We start from the raw sequence: 10,568 nt of genomic DNA, 5'->3' as shown, positions 1-10,568 counted from the left end.
CCTCTCTGCATATCACACCTAATCCAATCACACCTGCTATTGTCATTTGCCTGCTAATGTCATTTGGCATCTGAAATCACCACTTTCCAATCAGTGTTCCCTCTAAGGTGAGTTAGTGTGAGCTAGATCACACATTTTTGTCTTAGCTCAGGCAGGATGGCTCCACAGGAAACTAATTTATGCAGCAGCCAAATCGCTCACTCACAACTTTGATGCCAGTAGCTCACAAAGTAGAATTTTTGCTCACAAGACTCCACAGCTTAGAGGGAGCATTGTTTCCAAGATACAGGACCGATGGACTCCCATTTTAGCTGTATCTGAAGAAGTGAGCAGTGACTCATGCAAGGGCATATCCTACCACAAATGTTGTTAGTCTTTAAGGTGCTACTGGACAATTGCTCTTTTCTGCTGCTACAGACAGACTAACATGGCTACCCATCTTGGTCTATAAACAATTGTGGCTGTCTGTTGCAATTTACAGACAGAACATAAGGGAATCTTGGTGGTAGTCTGAATGCCTGTGATAGGTGCAAGCCTCCATCTGCCTGCAAAAAGCCAGGCTGGAGTCTCTACAGGAAAGCCTCAGTGTTTGGGGAGTTTCTTGTGAACACAGTATCAGAGCTCTTGTTACTCAGCAAAAGGGGAGGCACCAGCAACTCCCTGGAGGTTGTGTGTGCGTGTGGCTGCCACCAACACACACATTTTGCAAATGACAGGAGCGGCTATCGCTGACACAGCAAGAACAACTCGTTCCAGAAAGCACGTCTGGACATACCAGAGTCCACCTCTGCTGCTGAATTCTGTGAAAAGATGCGTGAAATTGTTCACGTACAGATTGGCCAGTGTGGGAACCAAATTGGATCAAAGGTAGGGATAGCTTTCAATACCACTTCTGAAAGATAACCGAGTGACCTTCCTAGCAATGGACTTGGATGGGGATTTCTAGGCAGCGTGGAGTCAAGATGTCACCCAAAGTTGTCCAGTGTGGCTGCTGCAATATTAGTGATAATAAAGTCATCTTAGAATACTTGGCAGCAGAGCAAGTTGGAGAAGTTGTACGGGCAGAATGAGATGTTTTGATGCATTGAGAATGTTAAAAGGACTGAATGCTAGCTGCTACTTCAGTATCGTAGCCAACAGTAACAAAATAAAACAGGAGTCCAAGGGCACCCTAAAGGCTAACAGAATGCATTCCAGACTCACTGGATTAAGTTAGGGATGCCAGCCTCCAGGTGGGGCCTGGGGAGCCCCCTGGAATGACAACTCATCTCCAGACTGCAGAGATCAGTTCCCCTGGAGAAAATGGATGCCTTGGAGGTTGGACTTAATGGCATTGTGCCCTACTGAAGTTCTTGTCCTCCCTGGACTCCATCTCCAAATCTCCAGGAGTTTCCCAATCTGGATTTGGCAATCCCCTGCTTGTGGCTGGAGGGAGACGGGGACCTGGCAACCCTAAGTTGAAGTGGCCTCCAGCTCATGAAAGCTGCTGCTGAAATAAACATTATTTATTTATTTATCTATTATTACATTTATAGTCTTTTTATTAGTCTTTAAGATGCGGCTGGACTCCTCTTTTGCTTTGCTGCTGCAGACTGACATGGCTACGCATCTGGAATTAACAGCAGTGGTGTTGCACAAAAATGTCCTGTGCTGCCGCAGCTTGAAAGTTCTCAACAAACTAGGCCATGTAGCACTTCCTTTAGAAGACCCGATGGGTGCAGGCAGGCATCACAACAAATGAAACGAACCTGCTGTCTCCTGGGTGGTGTTTGGATCCGTTATGTTGCGTCCTTACTGTTGCTGATGGCACTTCTCCGTGCCTTAGGTGAAGAATTCTGGGTTTCCTAAAATGTTCTCCAAGCTTGCTCATCTAGATAAGGATTTTCTTTATTTATCTATTTGTTCACTCGTCTATTTATGGCCTGCCTTTCTCACTGGAACTCAGGGTGGGTTACACAGAGGCAGCACGACTAGGGTCAAATAAGAAACGTGGGATTCCGTGTAGGACATGGTAGAGGAATGACCCGCAAGCTGGATTTCTCACCCACAAACACTGATGACTAACTATCCTGAGAAAGGACATGTTGGATTAGCAAGATAAGCAGCCCAAAGGGTCTCATGCCATCTGTATCGTTAGAAAACTTGTTCTGAACCCTGCCAGTGTTCAGTAACAACAGCATAGAACTTCATACCAAGGCTGCAGTCTTTAGGTACTCCTAGCAGGGAAGACAACAGGTTTAAGTGGAGGATGGCCAGTCCATCAGCGGCTAGTAACAATAACAGAGAACCTCCATATCCAGAGGAAATATACCTTTAAGTGCCAGATGCTTGGGCAAAAAGAGAATGCCATCATCCTTCTTTCAAAGGCATGGCGCTAGCTGTTCTTGGAAACAGAACGCTGGGTTAGAGGAAAGCTGGTCTTTCTTATACTTTAAAGGTAAAGGTTCCATTGCTCAAAAGCCAGTCGAATCCAACTCTAGGGTTGCGGTGCTCATCTCCGTTTCAAAGCTGAAGAGCCAGCGCTGTCCGAAGACGTTTCCGTGGTCATGTGGCCGGCATGACTAAACACCAAGGCGCACGGAACGCTGTCACCTTCCCACTGAAGTGGTACCTATTTAACTACTTGCAATTTCTTCCTTTCAAACTGCTAGGTTGGCAGGATCTTATACTTTAGACTTGGATAAGATGCAAATATTCTACGGGCAAATGAACAGTATGCAAAAGACAAGAGACCTTTAACACTGAGATGCTGACAGTACAGAAAATTGTACAGTGAAATTGTTTTAAGCCGGCTGCCCTGGGTTCTCCAGATAAAGAGGCTGCAGGGCTGGATGTCAGAGTGGGAAGAGGAGATAAGTGTCACGCTCTTTGGGGACTTGGAATCCAGTCCTGCATTTGGCCTTCCGCTCTGTGCCACTCTCGATTTTCAGAGAAAAGTCCCCATGGCAGGATGGCATGTCACGTTTTGTGTTCACTGATGTAGGAAGGAAACGGGTACAATATGGTTGCCAGCCCCCAGGAAGAGACTGGAGATCTCTCAGAAAGAACTGCTCTCCAGGCGATAGAGATCAGATCCCCTGGAGAAAATGGCTGCTTTAAGAGGATGGACTTTAAAGGGGTTTAGAGATCCTGTCCCTCCCCTAAACCCTTCCTCCCCAGGGCTCCACCCCCCCCCCAATCTCCAGGTATTTCCCAAGCCAGAGTTGTCACCCCTAATGACATCTTCGACCGGCTACCATTATGAGCCAGAAGAAACTCCAGTTTCAATAGGAGCAGCAGCGCCGCAGGTTGGGGAAAGGAATCTTACCCCAGGACTGTTTCCTTAATTTGAATTGCCACCTCCTCTGAATTTGCTATTTGCCCTGCTGGGGGAAAGTTACAGGGACATGTTAGCTAGTGAACCAGCTGCTGATCATGGCTTTCTAAAGAGCGCACATTTGACAAAACACATGAACACGGAAAGCTGCCTTATACTGAATCTGGTCCATCAGGATCAATATTGTTCACTCAAATGGTCAGAAGCTCTCCACTATTCCATCTGGAGACACTGGAAATTGAACGTGGGACCTGCTGCATGCAAAGCAGATACTCTACCAGTTTGGTGTAGTGGCTAAGTGCGCGGACTCTAATCTGGGAGGACCGGGTTTGATTCCCCACTCCTCCACTCGCAGCTGTTGGATGACCTTGGGCAAGCCATAGTTCTGACAAGAGCTGTCCTTGAAAGAGCAGTTCTCGAAAGAGCTCTCTCAGCCCCACCTACCTCGCAGGGTGTCTGTTGTGGGGAGGGGGAGGGAAAGGAGTTTGTAAGCCACTCTGAGACTCTGAGTGAAGGGTGGGGTATAAATCCAATCTCTTCTTCTTCTGCCACTGAGCCGCAGCCCTCTTCCCAAATTGCTCGTCAGCTGGTTTTCTGAGGAACCCTCTGAAGAAGTTCTCTTCTATTCAAGTTCTGGTTGCTACCCCCTGCACAATGCAGGAAATTCACAAATACCTCCCCCCCACACACACACCCAGTGACCCCAGAAGATGACAAAAAACCTCCAGGATCTCCAGCCAAACTGGCCTGGAGAAAACTGCTTCCTGACCCCAAAGTGGTGATCGGCATTTCCCTGGGCGTGTAAGAAAGGTCCACGAGAACTAAGCACTGAGGCAACCCTCCCTGCCCTCCCTCTCGTGATCTGTCTGAGTTCACAGAACCAGCATTGCTGTCAGGTGGCCATCTAGCCTCTGCTTAAAAACCTCCAAAGAAGCCTCCTCAACCTCCCAAGGAAGCCTGTTCCACAAAGCTTTTGTGAGAACAAGTATTTTGGATTCTTCATAACTAGAGTTGCCAGCTCTGGGTTGGGAAATACCTGGAGATTCATAGAACTCCAGGTTTTATCTCTCCTCCAAATTCAAGATTTGTTGCTGCTCCTGCTGCATACTTATATTTTCTTGAATCAAATAATTCCAGAAGGGCCTTTACATTGGCAAAAAGTTCAACTCTACCTTCTGCTGTTCTGGAAGGAAGGTTTAAATCAGTCCCCTATATGCATAGGCTCTGTTCTTGATCTTTAAAGGGAATTGATTCAATGGAACATATTTTCTTTAACTGCCCTAGGCACAAAGAAATTCAGTCAAAATTTATTGAGCCGCTGATTGGAAATTTCCCCGGCAGATCAAACAAAATTAAACTTGATTATCTTCTGTCCGATGTGAACCATGAAACGACCCAAATAGTGGCTAAATTTTGTGCACAGGTGTGAAATTTGACTGTTTGATTTTATGCAAACCTTTGTGTATGCTGGTCATGGACTGTAAAATGAAATTGTTGTTGTTGTGCCTGGAGATTTTGGGGGTGGAGCCTGGGGAGGGGAGGGGCCTCAGCAGGGGAGAATGCCATCCAGTCCACCCTCCAAAGCAGCCATTTCCTCCAGGGGAGCTGACCTCTGTAGTCTGGAGATGGGTTGTAATAGTGGGAGATCTCCAGGTTGGCAGCCTTGTTTATAACTGTACAGGAACACCTGTTTAGGTCTGAAGTTCAAGATACCATTTAAGCAGAATCAAAAGTAAAATTTATTTTGTCAGCCACCTTGATAAAAGCTGGTGGTGGCTTTTTCAACATTATTATTTGACTAGGGAGCAAAGCCCGTTGTGGATGAAGACAAAGGGCCTAGAAAGGTAGGGTGGGTGGGTAATAGGAAGGAAAGAAAGAAAGAAAGAAAGAAAAAAATGAGGGACGGAGGGAAAAAAGAAGGAAGGAAGGAAGGAAGGAAGGAAGGAAGGAAGGAAGGAAGGAAGGAAGGAAAGATTTCCAAAGTGTCATTTTTTAAAATTTGTTTTGAGTTCTTTATTTCCTGTTTCAGTTCTGGGAAGTCATAAGCGATGAACAGGGCATCGACATCGGTGGAAACTATTGCGGGGACTCGCCGCTGCAGTTGGAGAGGGTTAACGTGTATTTCAATGAAGCCTATTGAAGTGGGGGGGGGGGACTGGGCCACTGGGTGGGGAGATATACTGTCCATCTGACCCACAGATTGCAACAGCCAATTTGCTACTAGCTTCATACAAGCCTGCCTGTGGGCTGTGGCTGGACATAAGGCACTGGATATGAGAGATTATGAAACTGTGGTCTGCCTCTAGTATAACCCGGGAGGGAAATAAAGCAGGTAATAATTCCCCCAGGTTTAAATTAGTTAGATCTTGTGGCAAAACTGAATGGCTCTTGGCATCCATGCTGGCTTCCAGTGTGCAAAGAAAGATCAGTTTTGAGTATGGTCTCCTTGTTCTTATCCAGGTCCGGCACAGAGATTTCCCCAGATGGAATACCATGGGGGGGGGGTGCTGTGTCTCTGTGCAAGTAGGCCCAACCCCTGTGCCACACCAGATTGCTCACCTGAGCCACGTGGGCCTCTTATAGTACAGGCCTTATGTTCTAGCTCAGAGAACGTATTGAGTCATGTTCTGTCTAGTGTCCTTCAGACGATCACTGCTTCTGCTTCAGTGTCTTCACTGAAATGCACAGACCGAGAAAGTGCATTGTCAGGAAAGGCCAACGTATCTGACAGGGCGATCCTAAACAGAGTCACATCTTTCTATAGCAATTCTGAAGTCAATGAGTGTAAAAGCACGTAACCCTGCTTAGGATTGCGCTGTGATCCTAGCTTTGGGAATTTCCTAACTCTAAACAGTCTTCCTTTCACCACAGCTCATAAATACGTCCCCCGCGCCATCCTGGTGGATCTGGAGCCTGGCACCATGGACAGCGTGCGATCCAGCAAAATCGGTCCACTCTTTCGACCTGACAACTTTATTCACGGTATGTGCAATGTGTCAGTAATACGAATAGAAAGTAATAGACACAGTTTCTTGGTAATCAGCACAGCTGTGGTCCATGGAAATAAACCTCTAATGCAGGGGTTCCCAACGTGGCGCCCACTGACATCTTTCCTGGTGCCCGCCAAGGGATTTTCAAAAGTGGGTGGTGCCAGCAGAGCTTCTGATTGGCCATTGGCAGTGTCACAGAGACTGCTCGATGAGTGTTTCTTAGCTAGCTCAATAGGCATATTGTGCATATGCAAGAAAATATTTGTAAGCAACATGTTCATTTTAAAAAAGTATCCTGATAGAGTTTCTGCCTGAAATCCTGAAGAGCTACAGTGACAGTTATGCATAACCGTACTCCTTAACAATTTTACTCACTACCTGAAGGAGTCTCAGAGCAGCTTACAGAGCCAGTTTGGTGTAGTGGTTAAGTGTGTGCACTCTAATCTGGGAGAACCGGGTTTGATTCCCCACTCCTCTACTTGCACCTGCTGATGTGACCTTGGGTCAGTCACAAGCTCTGGCACAGCTGTCCTTGGAAAAGAGCAGTTTGTGTCAGAGTTCTCTCAGCCCCGCCCACCTCACAGGGTGTCTGTTGTGGGGAGGGGAAGGGAAAGGAGTTTGTAAGCCGCTCTGAGACTCCAAGTGAAGGGCGGGGTATAAATCCAATCTCCTCTTCTTCTTCTCTTCTTCCATCCCTTCCTCTCCCCACAACAGACACCCTCTGAGGTAGGTGGGGCTGAGAGAGCTCCAAGAGAGCTGTGACTGACCCAAGGAGGAGTGAGGAATCAAATCTGATTCTCCCAGATTACAGTCCTGCTGCTCTTAACCACAACACCACAGCTACCTCCACTTCCTGGCTCCATTTTGCAGTTGCGGCCCCCACAATGTGTCAGATTTCTAAACGTGCCCGCTGGTTTAAAAAGGCTGGGGACTCCTGTTGTAATGTGCTAACCCTTCCAGTTACTGCTTTACAGTACAAAGACGCAGTTAAAAACGTTTCTAGTCCTCATGGTGACACAGAAAACATGAAGAGATGGGGGCAGTTTTTGCTAGAGCTTAGAAGACAAAGGAGTTAGAATGACTTCACTTCCGACAAGTCACAGGCCCCCAAATCTCCTTTTGCCCCACTCTGCCATGGAAGCTTGCTGGGTAACCTGGGGACAGTCACACTCTCAGCCTAACCTACCTCACAGGGTTGTTGTGAGGGTAATGGCAAGGAGAGCGATGTAAGCTTCTTTGGGACACCATTGGGGTGAAAGGCAGAATATGTGGGGGGCTGGAGACCAAGCCCTATGAGGAAAGGCTGAGGGACTTGGGAAGGTTCAGCCTGGAGAAGAGGAGGTGTGGGGGGGGCATGATGGCTCTCTTGAAGCATTTGAAGGACCATCCCTCAGAGGAGGAGGAGGAGGAGGAGATTGGATTTATACCCCACCCTTCACTACCCAAAGGAGTCTCAGAGCGGCTTACAAACTCCTTTCCCTCCCCCTCCCCACAACAGACACCCTGTGAGGTAGGTGGGGCTGAGAGAGCTCTTGACAGAAACTGCTCTTTGTCAAGAACAGCTGTGCCAGAGTTATGGCTTGCCCAAGGTCATCCAGCCAGGTGCAAGTGGAGGAGTGGGGAATCAAACCAGGTTCTCCCAGATTAGAGTCCGCGCACTTAACCACTACACCAAGCTGTTCCTGTTGGCAGCAGAGGAGAGGACTCGCAATAATGGGTTTAAATTAAGGGCGGAAAGGTAATGGCTGGATCTTATAGAAAGCCTTTTTACAGTAAGAGTTGTGCAACGATGAGATCAAGCTGCCTAGGGTGGTGGTGAGCTCCCCCTCCCTGGCAGTCTTCAAGCAGCGGCTGGACAAACACTTGTCAGGGATACTGTAGGCTGATCCTGCATCGAGCAGGGGGTTGGACTAGATGGCCTGGATGGCCCACGTCCAACTCTTTGATTCTAGGATTCTATGAATAAATAAATAAATCCATAAAATCTTCCTAGCTTCATATTGATGAGAGCCGGTTTGGTGTAGTGGTTAAGTGCACGGACTCTAATCTGGGAGAGCCGGGTTTGATTCCCCACTCCTCCACTTGCACCTGCTGATGTGACCTTGGGTCAGTCACAAGCTCTGGCACAGCTGTTCCCGAAAGAGCAGTTTCTGTCAGAGTTCTCTCAGCCCCACCCACCTCACAGGGTGTCTGTTGTGGGGAGGGGAAGGGAAAGGAGTCTGTAAGCCGCTCTGAGACACCTTTGGGTAGTGAAGGGCAGGGTATAAATCCAATCTCTTCTTCTTCTTCTAGAAAATTCTCACATGCTCAGGGGGAAAGGATTCTAAAATGTGCTGTATGAACTTAAATGGGGTCTGCCATGAATTATTTGAGAAAACATTGTTTAACCACATGCTTTTCTACGAGAGGCTAAGAAATTGTCTCCAGTCATCTAGTGCACGGTAAAGTTTGTCTAATATCTTTGTATTCACTTGGAATGTTAGCAAACCGGTCTTTTACATCTAACCCCCCCCACACACCTCCTTATACCCACGCTTACAGGAAATTCAGGTGCGGGCAACAACTGGGCGAAAGGCCATTACACGGAAGGGGCCGAGCTGATTGAAAATGTCATGGATATTGTAAGGAACGAGTGCGAAGGCTGCGATTGCCTACAAGGCTTCCAGCTTGTCCATTCCCTCGGCGGTGGAACGGGATCTGGAATGGGCACTCTCCTGATAAACAAGATTAAAGAAGAATATCCCGACAGAATCATGAACACCTTCAGTGTCGTGCCCTCACCGAAAGTATCGGACACGGTCGTCGAGCCGTACAACGCCATTTTATCCATCCACCAGCTGATAGAGAACGCAGACGAAACCTTCTGCATTGATAACGAAGCTTTGTACGACATCTGCTTTAGGACTCTGAAGCTCCCCAGTCCCACCTACGGGGATCTCAACCATCTGGTGTCCCTCACTATGAGTGGAGTTACCACCTCACTCCGCTTTCCTGGACAGCTGAATGCAGATTTGAGGAAGCTCGCCGTCAACATGGTGCCATTTCCCCGACTCCACTTCTTCATGCCGGGCTTCGCTCCGCTCACAGCTCGAGGCAGTCAACAATATAGAGCTCTCTCAGTCCCAGAGCTTACCCAGCAGATGTTTGACGCCCGGAACATGATGGTGGCCTGTGATCCACGCCATGGACGGTATTTAACTGTGGCCTGTATCTTCCGAGGCCAGATGTCCACCAGGGAAGTGGATGATCAGCTGTTGTCCATACAGACCAAGAACAGCAGCCATTTTGTGGAGTGGATCCCCAACAACGTCAAAGTGGCAGTGTGTGACATTCCGCCACGCGGCCTGAAGATGTCGGCCACTTTCATCGGAAACAACACAGCCATACAGCAGCTCTTCAGCAGAGTCTCCGAGCAGTTTTCGGCGATGTTCCGGAGGAAGGCATTTCTCCACTGGTATACCGGCGAAGGGATGGATGAGATGGAGTTCTCAGAAGCGGAAGGCAACACCAACGACTTGGTGTCCGAATACCAGCAATACCAAGACGCGACAGTAGATGTAGAAGAATATGAGGAGGTAGAAGTGGAAGCAGAAGTTAGCCAAGAAGAAAAAGAACCCCTTTAGAAATAATTGTGATGTTAGAACACTACTTTAAAGGCCATAATGCCTGCCATCAGTGAAGAAGCTGAACTCAACTATGTTTTTTTTCAGGGAACTTCTAATATTGTTATATCAAAGCCCGGAGAAACCCTGTTATATGTATTAAGCCATCCAACCACACTGTTGGCTCCTAAAATTGGAACCAATTATATTACTTGCCTTAACAAACTGCTTCCAGCGGGTCAAAACAGTTAGTATCTCTTCTGACTTAGGGCACACTCCAAATTGATAATCAGGCCATTTGAATAGGAAAAAATTATAAACATGCTGATTAAAGGGACACAGGCTAGCAATTTGCTTTAGGACCAAACACTTAAGCTGATAGATCACAGCACCAGAGACATTACGACGACACAGACAACAGCAAGGTAAAGAGCCTATTTATGGTCCTAGCCAGACCTGTCCTATTTATGGTCCTAGCCATCACTACCTGTATCAAAAGATACACCTGGCTGGTTCATTGGGACTTCAGTGTAGACGCAGAAGTTCTTCATGGAGCTCTTTGCTGGATAAAGGTGGCCATACCTAATGCAAAGTATTGACAGCTCTTCCTGTCCAGCTGCTCTCTTAAACATACTGGTGATGAGCATTGGCTAACTGCAA

The 10,568-nt window shown here is 47.5% G+C and overlaps 1 protein-coding gene across 1 annotated transcript; it reads left to right on the top strand.

The window, feature by feature from the left end:
* Positions 1-732: 732 nt before the first annotated feature.
* LOC107111929 (tubulin beta-6 chain) lies at positions 733-10,195 on the top strand. The gene is made up of 4 exons (XM_015412975.1): positions 733-867; positions 5,346-5,454; positions 6,188-6,298; positions 8,848-10,195. The coding sequence occupies exons 1-4, from the start codon at positions 811-813 to the stop codon at positions 9,927-9,929; spliced, it is 1,359 nt and encodes a 452-aa protein (XP_015268461.1). The 5' UTR covers positions 733-810; the 3' UTR covers positions 9,930-10,195.
* The last annotated feature ends 373 nt before the right edge of the window (positions 10,196-10,568 follow it).

This window comes from Gekko japonicus, unplaced genomic scaffold, assembly GCF_001447785.1.
Source record: "Gekko japonicus isolate JY-2015 unplaced genomic scaffold, Gekko_japonicus_V1.1 scaffold2085, whole genome shotgun sequence".
NCBI classification, from domain to species: Eukaryota; Metazoa; Chordata; class Lepidosauria; order Squamata; family Gekkonidae; genus Gekko; species Gekko japonicus.
Note: the sequence above shows the minus strand (reverse complement) of the source record. Positions and strands in the feature narration are given on the sequence as shown.

Bases quoted from the DNA above. Each gene is read 5' to 3' on its own strand.
- LOC107111929 (XM_015412975.1), top strand. From the start codon at position 811: ATGCGTGAAATTGTTCACGTACAGATTGGCCAGTGTGGGAACCAAATT. The intron at 5,455-6,187 runs GAAGTGGGGGGG...CTTTCACCACAG, and splicing joins GTATTTCAATGAAGCCTATT to CTCATAAATACGTCCCCCGC. The intron at 6,299-8,847 runs GTATGTGCAATG...CCACGCTTACAG, and splicing joins ACCTGACAACTTTATTCACG to GAAATTCAGGTGCGGGCAAC.